General features: G+C 40.8%; 1 protein-coding gene across 1 annotated transcript in view; it reads right to left on the minus strand.

Moving 5' to 3' along the window:
* LOC126483870 (uncharacterized) overlaps positions 1 to 26,551 on the minus strand; it is a 55,673-nt gene that overhangs the window by 10,277 nt on the left and 18,845 nt on the right. The window contains exons 2-3 of the mRNA XM_050107106.1: positions 21,348 to 21,625; positions 11,480 to 11,879 (exon numbers count right to left, since the gene is read on the minus strand). Coding sequence (XP_049963063.1) covers positions 11,480 to 11,879; positions 21,348 to 21,625 — 678 coding nt within the window. The remainder of the gene's footprint in view (positions 1 to 11,479; positions 11,880 to 21,347; positions 21,626 to 26,551) is intronic.

Below are 26,551 nucleotides of genomic sequence, written 5' to 3' on the forward strand. Positions count from 1 at the left end.
TATCATCTGAGCCTATTCCACTCGTTTCCGATGGAGGAAGGCAGGGTGAGAGTGGGTGGAACTCGAAACCTTCCAAATAGCAGCCTAAAGTGTTGGAGATAGCAATTCTGTCCACAATGACATCATCTGCCACAGTTTCGCAGGAAATTGGGGAATGGACCTTGATCCAAGAGAGCCATCAGAGGTTGGCCTCCACGACTGAAGAGGGAGTTTCGTGGGTTGTGCAGGACGTATTTCCCACTAAATGTATTTCTTTACATTTGTTAAGGAAATGTGTTACTACTTCTGTATGCTCCTGGCATCTAGTGGCAGTCTGCTGCAACAGTTGTAGTTTCTGTTTGTTGTGGAATATAGCCTTCAGGACTGTCAGAAGTACATGTTCCACCAAACAATGGTGTTGTAATGGTTCTCAGGAAGTATGACTACAACCAAAGTAGCTTCTGGAAGAGGTTTGGGAATTATACTTATCACAAAATTGATCTGTTATCTGTGGTCCTTGGGAAGTGTACTTACCACCAACTTAGGGGTATCCCAAAGCTTTTGGGAATATGTCTTACCATCTCTGTCTATGCCTGACATCTTTTGGTAGTACACTGAACCAGTGGTATGAAAACTACTATGACAATGTCGTGGGGTGCTACTGTTGTTGGGACACATTACTTCGCTTCTGCAATATACATTATTGTGACCTGTATCAGGTCGTACTTTTATTGCGTGATAAAGTTTCTAGGATTGTTTTCACATTGTGGTAAGTAAACTTTAATATCAATAACCACCATTTTTTAAAAAATAAAAGGAAATATGAAATAAAAACGGAAAACACTGTTCATTATTTTTTTATGTGTAATAGCAACACACAACAGCACACAAAATGGAAATGCGAAATTAGTTTACCACCATAGTTTTACTATCTCACAAAGGTAGCCATGGTGATATATGTACGATACTTTTTGGTCCTAAGTCACAAAAACAAATTTATCAAAAGATAAATATAGTCAGTTGATCACAATTCTAATAGGATAGCAAAAACAAACTATCTTCGCTGAGCTGCTACAAAATATGTGCATGCGAAAGGGTTAAAAGAACAAGTAAATGAAATCCAGCTAGCTTTTTTTGCTATCCCAAAGAATGTGACAACGCTGCATACACAACAGATTGTAACTACCGTAGTTTGTCATCATAGGATGTCAATTGAAAATGTGGAGAAGCTGCAAATTGTGTTGCGGCATGCCCAGTCCACAAAGGGACTACGACATGGCGCGGTAAAGATGAAGAGCGACATACGGTATGCTGTGTGGTGATAAAGATAACGTTTGTAAGATACTCTACCTGGTCATCACAACTGGGGAAATGTCATTCGTCAAAGGTCACCAAGGAGAAGTAAAGCCTCCAGTCAGTGACCTTTTGCCTTTGTTTCATTTCTTTGAGCCTTTTCAGCCTTTGCAGTTGGCAGATTACTCAGATGTTTGTTGGCTGGAGGTATGTAAAATGTCTTCGCCTTCTGTCCTTTCTGGCCTGCCTGTTGTGTAGCAGGTGATTTCGCTACTGGAAGTGAAGATTTGGTGCCTTGTTGCATAGCTGGAGGGGGAGGAGAAAGAAACGGATGCTTCCATGACACTGGGCGATTTTTCAGCTGCAGTGCTGAATTTGAGGTTGCAAGTCTGTGCGGCCGTGTCCTCTGTGTAGCGAGGCATAGCAAGAATGGTACTGTAGGTGTCAGATGGTAAAACACAGGGATTTTGACTAATCAATAGCTTACGAGTGACAGGGTAAGGCACTTTTTCTTCACCTGGATCTCCTGGACGGCCCGCTCATCGAGATACACGAGACATTCTTGGGATTATGCTGCAGGGTCGCCATTGCAATTGATACAGTGGGGAGAAGAACATGGGCAGTCACCCTCATTTGCATCCGTACCACAAGTAACACATTTGGCCATGTTTTAATAGGACATCTGAGTGTGGTTTTAACATTGACACTGGTAACAGTGCATCAGGTTTAGAATCTACAGTCAGACAGTGATTTCTTCATAGCTGGCTTTGATCTTTGATGGAAGCGCTAGTCTACCAAATGTGAAAGAGTACCTGTAGGCAACTTTTTTCATTACCCGGTGGACTGCAGTGACGCCCTGATCAGAGACAAGTTAGGATTTCTCCCTTGGTCAGATCATCAAGTAGCCTAGTGTAAATAACATCATGTGAAGAATTCAGCACTCGATGGGCCTCAACACGAACAGTACAGTCATGGAGGAGTGAAGCTGCAAGTAGTTGTTGGGCTTGAAAATAACAAATGGCGTCCAAAAGCAAAGTGCAATTATATAAATGAAATCACGATTTTACAGATCCTGCAATTACATCAACACCTTTCTGAATAATAAACAGTTTAACCATAGCAAAGGACTGACCATCTTCAGTACACAATACCACGAGGAACTGAGGTTCTTGGAATCTTTAACCTCATTCTGTTTATGTTTAGTAGATATAGTCTGAGATGGTGAGTGGCTTATTGCGAAAATTTCCCACGACTGCCAGCGTCTCCAACAGCGCGCTCCTTCCTACTGTGCCCCCCCCCCCCCCCCCCCCCATCAGAAGGAGGCTGATCCGCTTTAGGTTGTTCACATCTCAGGTCACACCTCCGGAACTCCTGACAGAGGGTGCAATTGGCAATTTTGGAATGTCACAGCTCAGGCAATCACCCCTCCAGGGCTTGGCCTGTACCCCGTGGTCCGTGTGAACCGCATCTGTTGACCCGGGGCTGGGAATTGCGTGTTACCCTGTCACCTGTCACGCTTCGGATGGCCTTCTGGATTGCACAGGGAGGAATAAGAAACAAAGAGACACCTCCAACACCTAAGCAGAATAAGGATAGTAGACAGAGAATGAAGAAAGAAAGAAAAAATAGTGGGAGCACTGCTCTGATGTAAGGCTAGTGGGACTTTAGAAAACATTCCCAAAAATATCTCAAACATGTTCTCCAAGGGAGAGGAAAAAAAATAGCAAGTCGACAGAAAGGGAAAAGCTGCTACACAGGCTGTGGCCCGTTGTAGCCAAGCATGTATGCAACAAGAACTGGTGAGCCTCTGCGGAAGGGGGGGGGGGGGGGGGGCAGGCAGTGTTATGTTGTTGACTAGAATTGGGGAGAAGAGAAATTTGTGGCACAACGTAAGTTTCTTAAGTCCAGAGACTGGTTTGATGCAGCTCTCCATGCTACTCTATCCTGTGCAAGCTTCTTCATCTCCCAGTACCTACTGCAACCTACATCCTTCTGAATCTGCTTAGCGTATTCATCTCTTGGTCTCCTTCTACGATTTTTACCCTCCACACTGCCCTCCAATACTAAATTGGTGATCCCTCGATGTCTCAGAAGACATCCTACCAACCAATCCCTTCTTCTAGTCAAGTTGTGCCACAAATTTCGCTTCTCCCCAATTCTAGTCAATACCTCTTCATTAGTTATGTGATCTACCCATCTAATCTTCAGCATTCTTCTGTAGCACTACATTTCGAATGCTTCTATTCTCTTCTTGTCCAAACGATTTATCGTCCATGTTTCACTTCCAGACATGGCTACACTCCATACAAATACTTTCAGAAACGACTTCCTGACACCCAAATCTATAATCGATGTTAACAAATTTCTCTTCTTCAGAAACACTTTCCTTGCCATTGCCAGTCTACATTTTATATCCTCTCTACTTTGACCATCATCAGCTATTTTGCTCCCCAAATAGCAAAACTCTTTTACCACTTTAAGTGTGTAATTTCCTAATCTAATTCCCTCAGCATCACCCGACTTACTTCGACTACATTCCATTATCCTCGTTTTGCTTTTGTTGATGTTCATCTTATATCCTCCTTTCAAGACAGTGTCCAGTTTTTATTTCTTCTCCATGGATTTTAAAACCTACTCTGAATTTTTCTTTTGTTTCCTTCACTGCTTGCTCAATATACAGTTTGAATAACATTGGGGAGAGGCTACAACCCTGTCTCACTCCCTTCCCAACCACTGCTTCCCGTTCATGCCCCACGACTAATAACTGCCATCTGGTTTCTGTACAAATTGTAAATTGCCTTTCCCTCCCTGTATTTTACCCCTGCCACCTTCAGAATTTGAAAGAGAGTATTCCAGTCAACATTGTCAAAAGCTTTCTCTAAGTCTACAAATGCTAGAAATGTAGGTTTGCCTATCCTTAATCTATCTTCTAAAAAAGTCGTAGGGTCAGTATAGCCTCAAGAGTCCCAATAGTTTTAAGGAATCCAAACTGATCTTCCTCGAGGTCGGCTTCTACCAGTTTTTCCATTCGTCTGTAAAGAATTTGCATTAGTATTTTGCAGCCATAACTTATTAAACTGATAGTTCGGTAATTTTCACATCTGCTAACACCTGCTTTCTTTGGGATTGGAATTATTATATTCTTCTTGAAGTCTGAGGGTATTTAGCCTGTCTCATACATCTTGTTCACTAGATGGTAGAGTTTTGTCAGGACTGGCTCTCCCAAGGCTGTCAATAGTTCTAATGGAATGTTATCTACTCCCGAGGCCTTGTTTTGACTTAGGTGTTACGTAGCAGTGAACAATTAAAGGAGAAGAAATAAGAGCTTTTAGATTTGCCGATGACATTGCAATTCTGTCAGAGACAGCAAGGAATGGAATGGACTGTGTCTGAAAGAAAGGAAGGAAGGAAGGAAGGAAGGAAGGAAGGAAGGAAGACAGATTGGGTTTAGCGTTCCATCAACATCGAGGTCACTAGAGACAGAGCACAAGCTCAGATTGTGTCAAGGATGGGGAAGAAAATCAGCTGTTCCCTTCCATAGGAACCATTCTGGCATCTGCCTGGAGTGGTTTAAGGAAATCACAGAAAACATAAATCTGAATGGTCTGATGCAGGTATGAACAGTTGTATATCATGTAACTAAGGACGAGTTACTGAACAGAACTGGGGAGCAAAGAAATTACTGGTGCAACCTCACTAGAAGGGTTCAATTGGTAGGATACATTCTGAGACACCAGGGGATCACCAATTTAATACTGGAGGGTAGTGTGGGGGCGTAAAAATTGTGGAGGGGGACCAACAGATGACTACAGTAAGCAGATTCAGAAGGATGTAGGTTGTAGTAGTTATTCAGAGATGATGAGGCTTGCACAGGATAGAGTAATGTGGACAGCTGCATCAAACCAACCACAACAACTACAATTAAGACAGAACCATTTTGTAATTTATTAAGTGAAGAGGTTTCCACAAATACATTTTCAGTATTCTCCACAAAGAACATTGGCTTAGTAGCTGTAAAGAACCTCTGCTTAATAACCAGAAAGAATCCTATGCGAGTCCAGATGGAATCAGGCATTGAGGGAATAAGTTTCTGCAGTTTGCTTAATTTTGATTTCCTTACATGGCTTAAGTTATCTGTACTGATGCATTAAGGTCTACCTGAACTGACTGCTGCAGCAACAATGCCACCAACTGATAACTTCTGTCTTTCCACTGCACCAGATATCCCCCATGAAGATATTGAGGGCTCTCCACACAGGTGCCACCCGACCTGAGCAACGGCCACCTACCCTGACTGCCACTGCCCAGAATTCTGGTGATTCCAGTTACCTACTCATTGGCATATTCCGGGAGACAACAGCTCAGACAACAATGAGGCATCCCCTGGATAGTTTGGGGGCTACCACCATACTACTGTTACCTGAAGACCCCCGCCCCCACCTCCCTGCTCCCTCACGGACTGGCTACCATGCTGTGCACTGGGAATCTTCCTCGGAGAGCCTGCTCTTCCATAAAAAAAAGGGGGGGTTGGAAAAACCATAATCTATGTGCTACGAGCAAGCTGGGTAGTCAGGAGGAAATCTGATCTGGAGATCAAGTCTGAGAAAAGACACAGTCAGAGAGTAACACGGCAGTAAAGGAAAGGAAGGAATATTGCAATGGCGTGGTGCCCATGTTTATCATGCATTTTTCACTGCAGAAGAATTGTAAGCTTCTTGGAAGTGAGTGAATTTAATAGCTCAAACTATTAAAATGTTTATATATTACAACTGTCTTACTTTTTATACACTGAAAAGGCAAGTAGAAGGAGGGCATCCGTGCAGCAACGAACATCACTGAGTTGGCCAAATGAGTGCAAGGAAAGGTTGAGCTTCAAGCACAGAATTTCCGTACTGGGTCAGACAATTTCCATACTGGGTTAAAAAAAAGTAATGACTGCATATTTATAACAATTAACTGTTTTCTGTATATGTTTGTATTTGTTCACTGGAGAAAAATTTAGTCACAGTTGCTCTACATGGAATGTGTTTGGTTGCTGAGATTAAAGGTCACTAAATGTCAAAATTGTTAGCAGTAAACTAGACGAATTGAAGGAATTCGGCTACCTTTGAATACATAACCAGGAAAGGAGGAGGACATAGAAAGTAGACTAAAACAGGCAAAGAGGGCATTCCTGGCAAAACAATGTCTACTAGTATCAAATATTGGCATTAATTTGAGGAAGAAATTTCCTGAGAATATGACTGGAGCACAGTATTTTATGGAAGCGAATAATGGACTGTGGGAAAACCAGAAGAAGAGAATCAAAGCATTGAGATGGGGTGCTTAGAAGGATACTGAAAATTTGGTGGACTGATAATGTAAGCAATGAGAAGGTTCTCCGCAGAATCGGCAATGAAGGGAACATGGAAAACGCTGACAAGAAGAAGGGACATGCATTATGACATTAAGGAGTAGCTTCCTTGGTACCTGATGGAGCTGTGGAGGGTAAAAACTGCAGGGGAAGACAGAATTAGTGATGGAATCAAAACTATCAATTCATTCGGTTGTAGTTTTATGTATCAGTTACGTAATTATCCATTCATTTCTTTCAAGTATATCTGGTCAGTAAGCGTAACCAAATGGAAACAGTCAATAAAGCCCATTTTAGTTCTGCATATTGACTGAATTACCTATTCTTTCTTTTCAAGTGAAATCAGTCTGTGGTACTTCCATTAGTTGAACTAACATAATGGTATACAATCGTGGTACACACAACCCCGGAGGGTAGCTCTACCACCGAGGGCATTTGAAGACATCTCAGGGAGTACGATAACGTTAAAATAAACATTATACATTCATTTAATTATGCACTGAACACAATAATTTTTCTTTTCATTGCTTAAAACTTATTGGATGTATTGCCATGGAGAAAGTGGTTCCAGATGCAATTCGCGTAACTAATTGAGCTATATCATTCGCAAAACAAAGTTCAGCACAAAAATGTTCCCTTAGGGGTCAGTGAAGAAGAAAGGAACCCTGCCAAATTTTTTTGAGTTTTTGCATTCCATTTTCCTGAAAACATGTTACGATGTCCATTAACTAAAAACTAATCTGGCCTCATAGATTATGTGTGCATCTTGTGTGCTCCCTATGCAAGAAGGAGGTTCAGTTGCTGGTGGCATGTTTGTACTGTACATCAACTGGGCCTCCTTGAGCTGGCGCAATACAGACCTGCAGTAGGAGGAGACTGCTCGCCTGCTGGCGGCTGGGGCCACCTCCTGATACTGGCTGCACTCCTGGCAGCATCAGGAGCCTGCCAGCAGTCGTGCCATATGTCATGGGGGGGGGAAAAAAAAAAAAAAAAAAAAAAAAGAAAAAAAAAAAAAAAAAAAAAAAAAAAGAAAAAGGATTGTCAAACCAAAAGACTGGGTGAAAACACTCGTACAGCAGACATGGCCACAGAGACTTGCTTCACTTAATTGGGGAAAAAAACTGACTGAAGGGAAAGACAATTGCCTCAATCATCAGTTGTGAAAGACATTCTGTTGTTACATCACTATGGATGGGAATATATTCAACAAATAATGATTAAACTGGCGGCGAGAGAGAGAGAACACCAAAGACATGTGGCAGTGTGTTTCAAGCCTTAAGTGGTCTGCACTCTACTATGAGAAGTTCTGTCATATGAATAGTAGGGGCTCCAAAACCGCATAAACTAAATGTAAGCTCCATTAGCTAATCCGACACCCTTGTGATGCATTTACGATGCAGAGATCATGCTGACAATACAAGCAAAAGATAGACTGCTACTCACTGTGAAGATGACATGTTGAGTTGCACACCGATACAACAAAAATACACTTACACATTAGCTTTCAGCCAATGCCTTTTTCAGAAGGGGAAAAACACACACACACACACACACACACACACACACACACACACACCATAAGAAAGCACATTTCATGCACACATGACCGCCATGTCCAGCAGTTTGGACAAGAATGCAACTGTCATGTAGAACAGAAACAGCAATCTGGAGGAGCTGAGGATGGGAAAAGGACAAGAGGATACAGGTGAGTGGAGAGAAGAGTGCTATCTGCCACAGTGTGCTGATTTTGTGTGTGTGTGTGTGTGTGTGGGGGGGGGGGGGGGGGGGGGGGGAGGAGAGGAGCGAGGGAGGGGGAAAAAACAAGCAGGTGTACTGTCAGAGGGCAGCACACGAATAAAGTGAGTGGATGAGAATAGGGGGCAGGAGGAGGAGGAGGAGGAGGAGGAGGAGGAGGAGGAGGTAGGACAAAAGCGGTGGAAACTGTTGGGTGGAGGGTGGGTGGAGAGTAGATTACTGTAGATTCAAGCCGAGATAATTTAGGAAATGGAGAATGTGTTCTAAGGATAAATCCTGCCTGCGCAGTTCAGAAAAGTTAGCGTTGGATGAGAGGATCCAGATGGTCCAGGTTGTGAAGCAGCCACTGAAATCAAGCATGTTATGTTCAGATTCTACTCTGCTCCTGGCCACAGTTTGGCAGTGGCTGTTCAGCCTGGTGGACAGGTGGCTGGAAGTAATACCTATACAAAAAGCTGTGCAATGATTCCAACAGAGCTGTTACATGACATGGTTGCTTTCACACATAGCCCAGCCTCTGGGGGAGGTAGGATAAGCCCTGTAACAGGACTGGAATAGGAAGTGTGGGTCAGCAAACTGGACAGGTCTCCTACTCGGGTCTTCCAGAAGGATATAATCCCTATGGCAAGGGATTAGAATTGGGAGTGACATAGGGATGGACTTTGATGTTGTGGAGATTGGGTGGGTGACAAAAAACCACTTTAGGAGGTTGGTAAGAATCTTGGCTAGGACATCAATCATTTCAGGGCATGTTGATAGGTAAAATTGGGGTGTGTGTGGGGAAATGGCACGAGAGATTTGTTTGTGGACTGGGGGACAGTGCTTGTCTGTGAAGGCCTTGCTGAGACCCTCAGCATACTGACCAAGGTGTTGATGGGATGGCAGTATCTGTCAAAATACAGGTGCAATTGGTGGTTTTAACGTGGACAGAGATATGGATGGAGCCTTCAGAGATGAGATAGTCTACGTCCGGGAAGGTGGCACATTGTGTTGAGGAGGACCAGGTGAAGTGGATATGACAGAAGGTGTTGATATTGTTAAAGAATGAGAATAAGAGGTCTTGGGCCTGAGTCCAGATCATGAAGATCTCATCAATGAACTTCAACCAGACTAGGAGTTTGGCGCTTTGGAAGGTTAGGAAGGTCTCCTTCACATGACCCATAAACAGGTTGGCATGGCTGTGTCATGGATTTGTATGTATACCTTCGCTTCAGAGGACCAGTAGTTGTGAGTTAGGATAAAGTTGGTATGATGTAAAGAATGAGGTAGTGGGTTTGGATTGTGAAGGACACAAAGAAAGGTTTTGTTCAATAGTGTTCACTTCCATACAGCTTGGCCACATGAGGAGGGCATATCTGCAGTGACAAGATTTCCCTTGTCCACCATACTGAGGGTCTCATCAAGGTCTTCACAACAGGCACTATCCCCCAGGCCTAGTACGCAAACAGATATCCCGTGCCATTCCAGACAAACCATTGCCAATCCTAACCCCCAGCCTAGAAAACAGGGTTTTACATCACACAGGGGGACCATAATCTTAACTTTTTCCATTAATAATTCACCCTCAAAAACCAAGATAAATGTGCTGGTATTTGGTTATCTTTACTTTGTTGGACCCCATAGATAAAATGGATACACTGTCTTTCCACATGTGCACACTAATCCTCATCTGAAGTAAAATATTAATGTGGAATACCATACCCATAACAATATACAAGTTCTTTAGAGGGGTAACTGTGGCAGGATTTCGCCGATTTTGCTGCGTCATAACAATGCCTGTTACTGAAAGGAGGTGGCCGTTTTAAATCAGAATGGATACATTCTGCGCTTTGTTTATTGAAGACATATCGCCACCAGCATGGTTCACTTAATTCCCTTCAGTGGTGCCACCCACTCTGACAAAGGGCTCTCCCCAAGTCCAGCATGCCATTAAAGCAAAACAACCTAGCATGGATGTCACTGCCTTAAGTCCTTGTGTTCTAAATATGAAAAACGTATCACTGAAAATAGTTAATTTTCCATTTTTGAAACATAATGTAACTGGATAAATTAAAAAATCTCACAAGCACTGGCAAGAGAACACCCGGGGTTCTGGACGACTTTTCCAAAGTATCCCCATTTCCTAAACCTTGCCAGTCCTTTTACTTCATCTCCCTTCCTTTCCCTTCAGCCCCTCTGCCAGGGGGAGGAGCCACTGGCTCCCGAAAATTGCAATTTTCTCCTGTCACCATTTGGTGGATATATTTTTTAAATAAGATAAATATGTACTCTTGGACACTCAAGGTGGTAGGAGAGGAAGGGGGGCAGCACAGGCACAAACCGTGCATTCTCTGCTGAGTCAGGGGCCTACCACCACGCAGGTGTTGTGTACATTGCGACACTACTGAGAAATTCTGAAGACACAACAGAGACCGAACCCAGTAATGGGAGCCATTTGTAAATTATTCAAACAGGTAATTGGACTTAATAAAAAGGCAAAGTTGAGTAACAAAGCAGAACGGGCAAATCAACATCGAAAAAGGCATCTGTTGGAGATTAAGTTGAATGAAAAGAGAGAGTTCAAAACCCGTACTGCATTACAGGAAGAGGAGAAATGCTGCAATAGTTCATGGCATACAAAATAGTTCTAGATCAACTGGTGGGAGGGTGGGGGAAGGGGTGTCATCTGCTACATCATAAAAAATATTTATTCTGAAAGACAGCAGACTAATGAAATCACAAACTTCACATGGTGTAAGAAATGTTTTTCTCTCTAGGTCTGTGCAGTTTTTTAAGTTATTATCTGTGAAAACAGTCAGAAAATCATAATACATGTCATCTTTCATACACACTCTATTATGCCCTACTTTCATAAATTTATTAAGCAATAGTTTTATAAATTCATACTATGCATGTGGCTGTATCCAGTGTTCGGCTGTCTTCATCCCATTCCTGGACTCAATTTGAATCTGAATTTTTGCTGTCAATTCTGTATAGTTATTTTTGTGTGTGTTGAATACTATGTCTAAACTGCACTCCAGCTATCACAACCCAAATTTTAGTGCAGTTATAATTATAGTTGAAACTGCAGTAGCAATACAAGTAAATGCTTTTTCATACCGTTGCAGCGTTTAATCCTAAAGCTTGGATCAAGTAAGTAGGCAGCCACAGGTACACAGTATAGCGCACCAGCTTCAGACAAAGCACTGCAACAGCCATCTCCGCAACAAGTGGAAGTCTCCAAAGTTCAAGCAATGATGATCGTGGCCTTGATGAAGAACCAGTCTGAACAGATGGGTGCTCTTTGCCAGGTACAACTATCCCAAAGTCAGTTGGTAATCGCATTGACATCCATGCAAGAAGTGATAGAGCAAGAACCACTGCACCCATTGGTAAGTAGACAAGACGCCAACCATATGCCGCTTGCAGCCACACTGCCAGACCTGTAGCTGCAGCACCACCAGCATATGCTGATGTTGACATTAGTCCAAATATAGTGTTTAGTGTCCTATCTGGAAACCTGAAATCACAAATAGAAGAAAATTATTTAAAGTACTAAAAGTATCATGGGAGAACAGAAAAATACAGCATCTCAAAATGAAAATGTGGTGCCCCCCTGGAACAAATTTTAAACTGAGATCAAATATCAGCTGGTCTCCCAAGGACAAGTATCACTTGGAAAAAGGATAGATACCATGTTTTCAGAATTGCATCATAAATACAATTCTAATCCTTCAATACAGAAAGTTTTTTTTGTATGCATTATACATCCTCATAATAAATGCATGTCCCTATTTAACAAAACTAGATATAAATTTACAGGGTGTCTCAAACACAGGGTCAAAACGGTACAGATAGTATACGATCTGTGATTGAGTATTTCAAGAGCAAGCCTTAATCATCAAAAATGACTATTTAGTATTTTACAAACACACATTATTTTAGTCTTTGACATTCTGAAGATAATGGGAATAAAATACAGAGAGAAAACATTTGTTATCTACAACTTGCACAGAAAAAAGACTGTAGTTATTAAGAGTTGGAGGACAAAAAAACTGCGAGAGTGAGGTGGAGGTATGGAGGGAGGGAGGGAGGTATGGAGGGAGGGAGGTATGGAGGGAGGGAGGTAGGTAGGTATGGAGGTAGGTAGGTATGGAGGGAGGTAGGTAGGTATGGAGGGAGGTAGGTAGGTAGGTATGGAGGGAAGGAGGTAGGTATGGAGGGAGGGAGGGAGGTATGGAGGGAGGGAGGGAGGTATGGAGGGAGGGAGGGAGGTATGGAGGGAGGGAGGGAGGTATGGAGGGAGGGAGGGAGGTATGGAGGGAGGTATGGAGGGAGGGAGGGAGGTATGGAGGGAGGTATGGAGGGAGGGAGGGAGGTATGGAGGGAGGGAGGTAGGTATGGAGGGAGGGAGGTAGGTATGGAGGGAGGGCAGGGGGGGAGTAGTAGGTGGAGGTGGAGGGAGGGAGGGCAGGAGGGCGGGAGGGGAGTAGTAGCATATCCCCAATGTGATTCATTCTGTACATTAAGCAAGCAATAAAGACAACCAAGAAGACATTTTGAGATAATTACAAATCAGTTGGAAGAAATAATACCTTCGGTTTGCTGATGACAGTCTAATCAGGTTGGAGATGGCATAGGACTTGAAAGAGCGATTGAATGGAATGGACAGTGTCTAGAAAAGATCATCAATGAAAGTAGAACAATGGTAATACGTGCAATCAAAGACATGCACATGAAAATAAATGTGTATCTAAATAGGAGATGCATAACATTCATTTGATCAGCCACTGCAAAATAGCACTAAAGGTGGTGTTGATAACCAAAAATGATGCCAATGCAAAGAGTAGAGGTTGTGTGATATCTGTAGTATTGCGCTGCTGATTACTTAGTAAACATTACCAAGAGTAATAAATTTTCATTGTTCAAAAGTATTTGGTCTGTTGTTCTTACACACACACTGCAGCCCCTTTTAGTAGAATAAATCCAGATACTGCTGTGCTGAACCAGTCAACAATAATGTGATTAATTTCCCATTTGCAAGAATGAGGATCAGTTCCAGATATGAAGAGGACTGTGAGACCAGCCTTTTTGACGACGCTCAACTGGGTGAGGCAAAGATGTGATGCTGAATTCGCCTGGAAAGAGTTTGACGAAACTGTCCAATCTCAGATTTAGAATGGAAGTGCTTAGAAAGTGATGCAAAATTTAAAATTTCATGTGTACCATGTTTGTAGTGTCCAGAAATTGAAGTCAAAGTACAAGGAAAAGTCTCTAGCATACTGTACATCATTTTTGTCTGTTGTTGACACCCACTGAATCGCAAAATGGACTTTTTTTTTTTAGTGGATTACATGTGTGAAAACTCAAAACTTAAGAATTTGGTCAACTGAAAATCTCCATGTGTTCCATGCACTGTCAGAAAATTAGAGCGCAGTGTGCCGTATCATGTCATCAAATAGTGAAGCCTATTTTCTTTGGACTACAGTTAATAGTATTGTGTACCAAGATGACAATATACAATTTATTTTGCTTATTGAGGCTCATGTACACAACATATTGAGCAATGCTGGGATTAGGCTACAACCCTGTCCCACTCCCTTCTCAACTGCTGCTTCCCTTTCATGTCATGACTCCTAATAGCTGTCTGGTTTCTATACAAGTTAGAAAAACTTTTTCTCTCTGTATTTTATCACTGCAACCATCAAAATTTCAAAGGGTGTAGTTTAGTCAACACTGTCAAACAGTTTCTCAAAATGTACAAATGCTATAAATGTAGATTTGCCTTTCTTCAACCTGTCTTCTAATGTGAGATGTACAGTCAAGCATTGCTTCCAGTGTTTCTATATTTCTCGGGAACTCAAACTGATCTTCCCCAACATTGGCTTCCACCAGTTTTACCTTTCTTCTGTAAATAATTAATGTCAGCAGTATGGAACCATGACTTATTAAACTGACTGTTCTTGCCTGTCAACACATGCATTATTTTGGAATGGGAATTATTACATTCTTCTCGAAGCCTGAGGGTATTTTGCCTGTCATATATCTTGCACCCAGGTGGAATAGTTGCCACTCTTCCAAGGATCTCAGTAACTCTGAGGGAGTGTCATTTACTGCAGGGGACTTGTTTCGACTTTGACGCTTCGAAGTACTGTCAAGTTCATCTCGCACTATGTTATCTCCCATTTCAACTTCCTTTACCTTCTCTACTCATTCTATAATACTATCTTTGAACTCTTTTTCTCGTGTACAGCCCTCCTACCTACTTTTTCCACCTATCAACCATTCCTTCCTTGCTTAGTATGGGCTATCCACCTTGTTGTTGTTGTGGTCTTCAGTCCTCAGACTGGTTTGATGCGGCTCTCCATGCTACTGTATCCTGTGCAAGCTTCTTCATCTCCCATTAATTACTGCAACCTACATCCTTCTGAATCTTCTTAGTGTATTTATCTCTTAGTCTCCCTCTATGATTTTTACCCCCCACGCTGCCCTCCAATGCTAAATTTGTGATCCCTTGACGCTTCAGAACATGTCCTACCAACCGGTCCCTTCTTCTTGTCAAGTTGTGCCACAAACTCCTCTTCTCCCCAATTCTATTCAATACCTCCTCATTAGTTATGTGATCTACCCATCTAATCTTCAGCATTCTTCTGTAGCACCACATTTCGAAAGCTTCTATTCCTTTCTTGTCCAGACTATTTATCGTCCATGTTTCACTTCCATACATGGCTACACTCCATACAAATACTTTCAGAAACAACTTCCTGACACCCAAATTTATAATCAATGTTAACAAATTTCTCTTCTTCAGAAACGCTTTCCTTGCCATTGCCAGTCTACATTTTATATCCTCTCTACTTTGACCATAATCAGCTATTTTGCTCCCCAAATAGCAAAACTCCTTTCACCACTTTAAGTGTCTCATTTTCAAATCAAATTCCCTCAGCATCACCCAACTTAATTTGACTACATTCCATTAGCCTCGTTTTGCTTTTGTTGATGTTCATCTTATATCCTCCTTTCAAGACAGTGTCCAGTTTTTATTTCTTCTCCATGGACTTTAATACCTACTCCCAATTTTTCTTTTGTTTCCTTTACTGCTTGCTCAATATACAGACTGAATAACATCGGGGACAGGCTACAACCCTGTTTCACTCCCTTCCCAAACACTGCTTCCCGTTCATGCCCCACGACTCTTATAACTGCCATCTGGTTTCTGTACAAATTGTAAATAGTCTTTCGCTCCCTGTATTTTACCCCTGCCACCTTTAGAATTTGAAAGAGAGTATTCCAGTCAACATTGTCAAAAGCTTTCTCTAAGTCTACAAATGCTAGAAATGTAGGTTTGCCTTTCCTTAATCTTTCTTCTAAGATAAGTTGTAAGGTCAGTATTGCCTCAGCCAAACTGATCTTCCCCGAGGTCAGCTTCTCCTAGTTTTTCCATTCGTCTGTAAAGAATTCGCATTAGTATTTTGCACCCGTAACTTATTAAACTGTTAGTTTGGTAATTTTCACATCTGTCAACATCTGATTTCATTGGGATTGGAATTATTATATTCTTCTTGAAGTCTGAGGGTATTTCGCTTGTCTCATACATCTTGCTCACCAGATGGTAGAGTTTTGCCAGGACTGGCTCACCCAAGGCCGTCAGTAGTTCTAATGGAATGTTGTCTACTCGCGGGGCCTTGTTTTGACTCAGGTCTTTCAGTGCTCTGTCATACTTTTCATGTAGTATCGTATCTCCCATTTCATCTTCATCCTCTTTCATTTCCATAATATTGTCCTCAAGTACATTGCCCTTGTATAGACCCTCTATGTACTCCTTACACCTTTCTGCTTTCCCTTCTTTGCTTAGAACTGTCCCTTCTTTGCTTAGAACTGGGTTTCCATCTGAGCTCTTGATATTCATACTTTTTTTTTTTTTTTTTTCCTCCAAAGGTCTCTCTAATTTTCCTGTAGGCAGTATCTATCTTGTCCATAGTGAGATAAGCCTCTACATCCTAACATTTGTCCTCTACCCATCCCTGCTTAGCCATTTTGCACTTCTTGTCGATCTCATTTTTGAGATGTTTGTATTCCTTTTTGCCTGCTTCATTTACTGCATTTTTATATTTTCTCCTTTCATCAATTAAATTCAATATTTCTTCTGTTACCCAAGAATTTCTACTAGCCCTCGTCTTTTTAACAACTTGATCCTCTGCTGCCTTCACTACTTCATCCCTCAGAGCTACCCATTCTTCTTCTACTGTATTTCTTTCCCCCATTCCTGTCAATTGTTACCTTATGCTCTCCCTGAAACTCTGTACAACCTCTGGTTAGTCAGTTTATCCAGGTCCCATCTCCTTAAATTCCCACCTTTTTGCAGTTTCTTCAGTTTTAATCTACAGTTCATAAGCAACAGATTGTGGTCAGAGTCCACATCTGCCCCTGGAAATTTCTTACATTTTAAAACCTGGTTCCTAAATCTCTGTCTTACCATTATATAATCTATCTGATACCTTCTAGTATCTCCAGGATTCTTCCATGTGTACAACCTTCTTTTACGATTCTTGAATCAGGTGTTAGCTATGATTAAGTTATGCTCTGTGCAAAATTTACCAGACAGCTTCCTCTTTCATTTCTTACCCCCCATCCATATTCACCTACTATGTTTCCTTCTCTCCCTTTTCCTACTCTCGAATTCCAGTCACCCATGACTATTAAATTTTCATCTCCCTTCACTACCTGAATAATTTTTTTTATTTCATCATACATTTCATCAATTTCTTCATCATCTGCAGAGCTAGTTGGCATATAAACATGTACTACTGTGGTAGGCATGGGCTTTGTGTCTATCTTGGCCACAATAATGTGTTCACTATGCTGTTGGTAGTAGCTTACTCGCACTCCTATTTTTTTATTCATTATTAAACCTACTCCTGCATTACCCCTATTTGATTTGTATTTATAACGCTGTATTCACCTGACCAAAAGTCTTGTTCCTCCTGCCACCAAACTTCACTAATTCCCACTATATCTAACTTTAACCTATCCCTTTCCCTTTTTAAATTTTCTAACCTACCTGCCCGATTAAGGTATTGGGCACTCCATGCTCCGATCCATAGAACGCCAGTTTTCTTTCTCCTGATAACGACGTCCTCTAGAGTAGTCCCCGCCCAGAGATCCGAATGGGGGACTATTTTACCTCCGGAATATTTTACCCAAGAGGATGCCATCATCATTTAACCATACAGTAACGCTGCATGCCCTCGGGAAAAATTACGGTTGTAGTTTCCCCTTGCTTTCAGCCGTTCGCAGTACCAGCACAGCAAGGCCGTTTTGGTTAGTGTTACAAGGCCAGATCAGCCAATCATCCAGACTGTTGCCCCTGCAACTACTGAAAAGGCTGCTGCCCCTCTTCAGGAACAACACGTTTGTGTGGCCTCTCAACAGATACGCCTCCGTTGTGGTTGCACCTACAGTACGGCCATCTGTATCGCTGAGGCACGCAAGCCTCCCCACCAACGGCAAGGTCCATGGTTCATGGTTTAATACTCATACAGCTGCTTCTCTTTTCTCCAAGGATTTCGTTAATTTTGCTACTGATGGCATCTCTCTTTCCCATGTCATGCATGCTTCAACGACTTCCAATCCTGCTTATGTCTTTGGTATTTTTTTGTCAACCTCATTTTTTAGATATATTTTCCTTCTGTCTTCTTCATTTGACGTATTTTTATACTTTTTCCTGTGGTCAAATTCAACATCTCCTATGTTATCCAAATATTAGTACTAGGTTTGTTCTTTTTACCTATCGATCATCTGCTGCTTTCTTCACTACTTCATCTGTTAAGTATACACATTCATCATTTGGCATGTTCAGTCAGTCATTATCTAATGCTCCAATTGAAACTTGCAACTACTTCTGCTTCTTTCAACTTATCCAGGTCCTATCTCCTTAATTTCCCAACTTTGTGCAGTTTTTTCAATTTTAATCTGCTGTTTATGATCAATAAGTTATGTTCAGTGTCCATAACTACTACTGGAAATGTCTTCCAGTTAAAATCTGGATTTAAATACTCCTTTTATACAATCAATTCAGAACTTTCTAGTATCCCCAGGTCTCTTCCACATATACAATCTTCTTAAGGCAAGTGTTAGTGATTTCCAGTTTGTGATCACCATTAACTTTTTGTGTGCCATAACTATCTGAATAATTTCCTTTATATCATTATACATTCCTTCAATCTCTTATTCATTTGTGGAGGTAATTAGCATATAAACTTTTACTATTGAGGTGCATGCCACCTTCGTGTATTTTGGCTACAATAATTTGTTCACTAAGCTGTTCGTCATTACACCCTAATTCCTATTTTTTTAATTCATTATTACACCTATCCTGCATAGTCCTATTTCATTTTGTGTTGACAGCCCTGTACTGACCTGACCAGAATTCTGTTATGCTTATCAACACATTTCACAAATTTGCAGTATATTTAACTTCAACTATCTATTTTCCTTTTGAATCCTCTAACCTATCTAATTGATAAAGGGATCTAATATTTCATGCTCCAACCTGAGGTTTGATAGTTTTGTTTTCCCTGAAGGTTATATTTTGGGTAGTTCTTATCCAGAGATCCGAATGGAGCACTATTTTACCTTCAGAATGTTTTACCTGAGAGGATGCCGTCACTTAATCACATGGTACAGCTGCATATCATTGCGGAAAAAAAGGGGAAAAAATGGTTATAGTTTCCCCTCCTTGTTGACAGCTGTTCACAGTAACAGCACAGCAAGGGCAAGTTGGCTAATGTTGCAGGGCCAGATCAGTCGATCAACCAGACTATTGCCCACCTGCAACTATGGATAAGAATGCTGCCCCTTTTCAGGAACCATGGGTTAGTCTGGCCCCTCTGCATATACCCTTCTGTTGTGGCTATGTGTACTGTTGAGGCATGCAGGCTATCTCATCTTGGCAAGATCACGGCTTGTGGGGAGACGTTCTCTCTACACTTTGCATTACTGTTTTCAGTTAAGTGGATTCATGTTGCTCCTGTATGTTTTCTAATATTGTCCACCCACTTTCTTTTTAGTAATTGTCTTCTTTTACCACTTAAAAGCCAGAAAAGGACTTCATATCCCCATCTAAAATCCATTTGCCTGGCTCCATATCCTGCTCCCTTCTGTTAATTTTCGTAGTCCAAATTAATATCTTACACTTCATCCTGTTTGTTATCCATCCATCCCTCACTCACTCACTCAGCAACACTCAGTTTCTGAATGGTTTTCATATTGAAAATCCACACCATATTGCCATTTGTCAAAACTGACACTACACACCAATTGCAAACATTCTGTTTCAAACCTATTGTAGCTTTGTCTTCAAAACTTTGCACGACAGTTTTACTCCTGGGTTTGTTTCTTTCACTGCCCCAAAAACAAGGAACTTAACAATTTGTTGTATGCCTTCAATACTTCTGATTCATCTCTCAAATGAATCAAATGTTTAAAGGAAGTTCTGAATACTTTTAAAATACTCTTTGTTCTCAGTTACTGATGTAACATGATTCTACCCAACAATAAATATAACTGCACCTTCTCACATTCTCTCAAAGATATTTCTGAATAGTTTTATGGAGCTATCCACATTCTATAATGTTGCTACATAACATTCCTCTTTAATAGTTGCGTAGAAATATTTCAAATTTTCTCTCTAGCCCTCTCTGCACCTGCAACATCTTTTATTGCTTGCATAAGTACCTTTGATAAATAACTGATGATTTGATATAATCTATTTGTTAGTATGCTAAGGTCATAATTTGGATCTGGTATTTCTTCATTTAATCATGTCTGGCAGTCTCTCTCTTTTTTCTAACTTTGTCTTCATTATTCCTCGACACAGTAAGAGGCTATGGCCACTTCAAAGTCTCATGTGGTTTAGAATCATCATACCCTGTGCAATTCCCTTGTTGTTCGATAAAATAGTGAATTTCATTTTTTGTTCCACTTTGAATGCGTCAAGTACATTTTCGATTTATTTTCTTCAGGATGACTGCAGACAAAATCCAATCTTACTGGCAAAAAAACTATTGCATTGTCCGTGTCATTTCTACAGCCATACTGAAAAATCAAGTTTTAGTTTTTGCCCTACTTTTGAATTAACACTCCATCTCCCAGATTATAATTTCTGGTAGGATCTTCTGCCAGTTCATTGAGGTCTTTGTATTTCCTCCTCATAATGTGAGCCCATAAGTGCACAGACTAATTATTTCCGTGGAAGAGATTTTCTTTATTTTTAAAACAAATGTTCCCACTCTGTCCAAGATTGCTACTATCTGTTTTTAAAATTATTTCTTGATTACAATAAAGCCTAGTTCTGAAATTCCTAGTTGCTCTGTTTCACCATAATAGCACACATTTCCCAATTTTAATTCAATTTGTTCTTTGATCGATATCTAATTATATACCATTTGATTTAAACTATAACATGCCTTTCTGTTTATTTATACATATGTTACATTTGTTTATGTCAAGAGCCAATTTTACAACCAGCAACATGTGTCTATTCTCAGAAGGTTTCGTTCCACTTCACTAAAATCTTATGTTGTTGAAATTTCCCTAATTACCACATACTTTCAAAGCTTGGGTCAAACACTACAGGGGGGGGGACACACCACACATTAAAATTCTTAATATCAACTTACTCCTATTCTTGAGTTATTACAATTCCTAAACATCTGATTATTTATTTTGATTATGTCAGATACACAGATGATGCAAACCATTACAATGATATTAACAAGCACAGAACATATAATTAAATATGAACCTGCATGGTTTGTTAAATATGCCTTTGTTATTTCCGTCGTGTGATAAAATACAAGCCGAATTTCAAAGGCAGTTCAAAACAACAGTGACAGACACTGTGTTTCATTACATTTGGTAAACCTGAAAGAAGCTTTTGTGGCATCATGCACATACTGACAATAAAAATTTCAATTGTTCATTGTACCATGCAGCAAGGCACTTGCAGCAGGCTGGCCAAGCAGGACCCTGAGCTGCTCCACAAAGTGCCAACAACAACATTGGGCCTGCAAATCCACTCCAAGCACCAATAGCTGTCGCTACAGTGCCTGCTACAGCCAGAGATGCTGCCGATGTAAGACGTGGTCCCATACGATCAGCAGTGGCACCACCGAGTGCCTGTGCCAAGGCGTAAGGCAGTAGTAATGCAGTGTCTAGCAAGCCCAGACGAGATCTAGATAGCCCCAGTTCCTTGGCCATTCCAACCTGCAAATGGGTAGACAGCACCAATATCTCAGTTGCATTAATAAACCACATAATTTCACTCAACTCTGTCAGTGCATAATAAAAGATGACAATGACATTAAAAAGGAAACACTTCCTGAAGTTCTTCAAGTATTTGTTTGTTCATAAACTGACTTTCAGCTACTTATGCACATATGTGTTTTTGAGTTAAATTTGTAAAACAATTTACTGTTTAACTGCATACGATGATAATTACAAGCGTCTCTGGCCATTCTCAAGTGATGACTGAATGATACAACCACAGGTAAAGTGACTTGCAACTTACACAGATATTACAGATACAGATGATTGATTAAATGGTGAGGTACAGTATGTTAATTTTTTAATTATGAAGAAATCACTAAGTTAATAAAAAGGAGCAATAAAGTTGAGTTTACTATTGTAATCTGACATTTGCACAACTTAATTTTACAGAATTTAGGAAGCACGTAATATTGCACTTTCAAGACATGGCTGGCATTGTGTGTCGCATTTACTGATTTCAAACATTTCTATCTTTCTATTTCTGACAGTATGTAAAATATCAAAATGACAATGTGGGTAGTTTTCTGTTAAAAGAAGTTCCAAAAAGATTGATTTCTGTATTTCCTAGGCTTCAAGTTCTCTCATGTTTTGATAACCTAATTGACATAGGCCTCTCTGACTGATGCACACACTTTTATACACTATTTGCTACAGGTTTCACTGTGTCTTTACTGCTGAATTCACTGTACAACAGATCTGTAGCTGCAAGACTAACTTTTTTGCAACACTCTTTGAAATTCTGCTAAAATATGGGTTAATGCACCTGTTTTTGTAACTACTGACTGGCTAGTTTTGGTCAGAATTACATAAGTGGTAATTTTACACATAAGTTTCACTACTATTGACAAGCACTTTACAACAACAACAACAACAACAACAACAACCTCATTTATTAATAATAATTATTTAATAATAAATAAAAAAGATACAATTAAACCATTGGCATAGAGAGCTACATATAAAATCAATGGCCAAGCACAGAGAAAAAGTAACCACTGGCCAGTCAGGCAGAGCTGTGCAAATTAGGTTATCTGAATACAAAAGAACCTGGAGATTAGAAAAGACATAAATCAATCTTTTCGGAATATCTTTCAACAAAAAATTACCCACATGCTCTAATTTGTGACTTTTACAGTGATATGAAAAGCAGAAAGATTACACTACCGGAAATCAAAAAAAGTATTACACAGAATGCTATCTTAGTTTTTAAACAACCAAGTACAATTCCATTTTTCACTCAGTTAAAAACACTTCAGTCATTGAAAGTATCAGTTGTTGTTGTTGTTGTTGTTGTTGTTGTCTTCAGTCCTGAGACTGGTTGGATGCAGCTCTCCATGCTAATCTATCCTGTGCAAGCTTCTTCATCTCCCAGTACCTACTGCAACCCACATCCTTCTGAATCTGCTTAGTGTATTCATCTCTTGGCCTCCTTCTACGATTTTTACCCTCCACGGTGCCCTCCAATGCTAAATTTGTGATCCCTTGATGCCTCAGAACATGTCCTACCAACCGATCCCTTCTTCTAGTCAAGTTGTGCCACAAACTTCTCTTCTCCCCAATCCTATTCAACACCTCCTCATTAGTTACGTGATCTACCCACCTTATCTTCATCATTCTTCTGTAGCACCACATTTCGAAAGCTTCTATTCTCTTCTTGTCCAAACTATTTATCGTCCACGTTTCACTTCCATACATGGCTACACTCCATAAAAATACTTTCAGAAACGACTTCCTGGCACTTAAATCTATACTGGATGTTAACAAATTTCTCTTCTTGAGAAACGCTTTCCTTGCCATTGCCAGTCTACATTTTATATCCTCTCTACTTCGACCATCATCAGTTATTATGCTGCCCAAATAGCAAAACTCCTTTACTACTTTAAGTGTCTCATTTCCTAATATAATTCTCTCAGCATCACCCGACTTAATTCAACTACATTCCATTATCCTCATTTTGCTTTTGTTGATGTTCATCGTATATCCTCCTTTCAAGACACTGTCCATTCCGTTCAACTGCTCTTCCAAGTCCTTTGCTGTCTCTGACAGAATTACAATGTCATCGGCGAACCTCAAAGTTTTTACTTCTTCTCCATGAATTTTAACACCTACTCCGAATTTTTCTTTTGTTTCCTTTACTGCTTGCTCAATATACAGATTGAATAACATCGGGGAGAGGCTACAACCCTGTCTCACTCCCTTCCCAACCACTGCTTCCCTTTCATGCCCCTCGACTCTTATAACTGCCATCTGGTTTCTGTACAAATTGTAAATAGCCTTTCGCTCCCTGTATTTTACCCCTGCCACCTTCAGAATTTGAAACAGTGTATTCCAGTTAACATTGTCAAAAGCTTTCTCCAAGTCAACAAATGCTAGAAACGTAGGTTTGCCTTTTCTTAATCTTTCTTCTAAGATAAGTCGTAAGGTCAGTATTGCCTCACGTGTTCCAACATTTCTATGGAATCCAAACTGATCTTCCCCGAGGTCGGCTTCTACCAGTTTTTCCATTCGTCTGTAAAGAATTCGCATTAGTATTTTGCAGCTGTGACTTATTAAACTGATAGTTCGGTAATTTTCACATCTGTCAACACCTGCTTTCTTTGGGATTGGAATTATTATATTCTTCTTGAAGTCTGAGGGTATTTCGCCTGTCTCATACATCGTGCTCACCAGATGGTAGAGTTTTGTCATGACTCGCTCTCCCGAGGTCGTCAGTAGTTCTAATGGAATGTTGTCTACTCCCGGAGCCTTGTTTCGACTAAGGTCTTTCAGTGCTCTGTCAAACTCTTCACGCAGTATCTTATCTCCCATTTCGTCTTCATCTACATCCTCTTCCATTTCCATAATATTGTCCTCAAGTACATTGCCCTTGTATAGACCCTCTATCAGTTAACAACAGTTAATTCAACTTGACTTTTAATTTATTGTTAAAAATATGATTTAAGCATGATATAAAAAAATAATATGCAATCTGGTGTCTTCCTGGCGTATTTCTAACTTGGAGAATTCTTGGATATTTGTCCAGATCATGTCATAAGTTCTGCTCGATATTTCAGCAAAAAAGCTCATAGTGATCTTCAGGTGGTTCCTTGTGGCTACTGCTCCGCTCTTGTTGATGTTCTATACATGTTGGCTGTTACCCCCTCCATCCCTCTGCTCATGTTGCTATGTGTGCAGTCACAGCAGTAGGTAGCAGCAGTGGTGGTGGTGGTGGTGGTGGTGGTGGTGGTGCCAGGTTGCAAACTGTGACATTCAGTGTCCACACTTTCATTGTCAGGTGTGGACAGCTGCAGATGTTACTCCCGTGCTCAAAATATAAACAAAAAATATACGAACTTCTTGATGAAGCAGTGCACAGGAAGACAGACTAAGATCTGTCAAGTTGCCTCTGGAGGAAAAACACTGAACGTCTTTGCAGTACCTTCAATGTGACCGCTGTTAATAAACTCTGACCATGAGATGCTGCACCATCACAGCTGTATGAGCTGCCAGAAGTTCACAAAGGAGGCATTCCACAGTTGGAAATGTAGGAGCACCAACATATGGCTTGGCCATACACCTAACTGTTCTCCTGAGTCCATCTGTGGGGAAATGCAAACATTGCATCTGCAATTCCATTCATTTCGTATATCAACAAAACTTCACCTCACTGATAGTGACCTGTTGGTGAGTCATCATGACCCTCTTCACCAGGGTACCACTAAAGGAATTCATGGAATTGATAAACAGGAAATTTGAGACCAACCTGATGAGGATCTTCGAGTTTGTGCTTACCTCAATTTACTTCCTGTTCAATGGAAATTACAGCTACAGTTGGGTGGGACAGGATGGCACCTTCCCCCTTCTTGATGTCTTGGTGAAATGGAAACCATATAGCAAGCTGGGATACACTGTGTATAGAAAACCTACACACTGACCAGTATCTACATGTTCCCAGTAATCACCACAACTCCCAGTACAAAGGAATTTTATGCACACTTGTTCTTAGGACGCAATCCCAGCAGCAAGCAGAAAGGCTTGTGTTTTGGCAGGTTGTACTTAGAGAACAGCAGGAAGAAACAGAGGAGCAAAAATCACTAGCACACATCCTCTTTGTTACCAATATCTGCAGAAAAGTTGGCAGAATCTTGGAACAACACAATGTTGCATGCGTATTTCACCCATCCCCTAAGACGTTGGTGCTACTAGATTTGGTAAAGAACAACCTAGGCCTTTGCAAACATGCAGTCTACCAAATCCCATTAGTATGGCAAAGCATACATTTGGGAAACTGTGTGAATTGTATAAGAGAGGCGCCACGAACACCACACAGAAGTATGCCAGACCACCAAATCAGCAGTGGCCGACAATAGTACAAAAACTGACCATACTACAGACTACAACAATAGCAAGACACTTAGGCAATCTTCCTCCTCCTGGGATTGCGTGATAAAAGAGGTAATTGAAAGAGTCTAATTAACAAAGGCAGTGGCCTACAGCTGATCCCAGTAAGTAACCTTGCAGTAAGCCTAGAAAAAGAAAACCATTCCCACATAGCGACACCAACCCTTGACAGCAGTGCAGAGACAGGAGATTACGGTTCACAGCCTGGCACTTCTACTTGTATCTTAGCCCCGCCCACTGCGGCAGTTGCACAGATAGCAACATAAGCAGCAGGAGGAGGCGGCATAGCAGCCAATGTATGTAGGATGATAAGTGTGGAGCAACAGTCATCAGGAACCACCAAAAGATGGTAATGAATGTGTCTGCCAAAATATTGTGGAGAAATAAAAATGTGACCGGTCAGGCATCTCATAATTCTACAAGTAGAGAAGTAATACTTTTCTTTGTAAATATCCTGTATCATCATTTTGCAATTTTTCTGTA

The sequence above is a fragment of the Schistocerca serialis genome, chromosome 6 (genome assembly GCF_023864345.2).
Source record: "Schistocerca serialis cubense isolate TAMUIC-IGC-003099 chromosome 6, iqSchSeri2.2, whole genome shotgun sequence".
Taxonomy (NCBI): Eukaryota; Metazoa; Arthropoda; class Insecta; order Orthoptera; family Acrididae; genus Schistocerca; species Schistocerca serialis.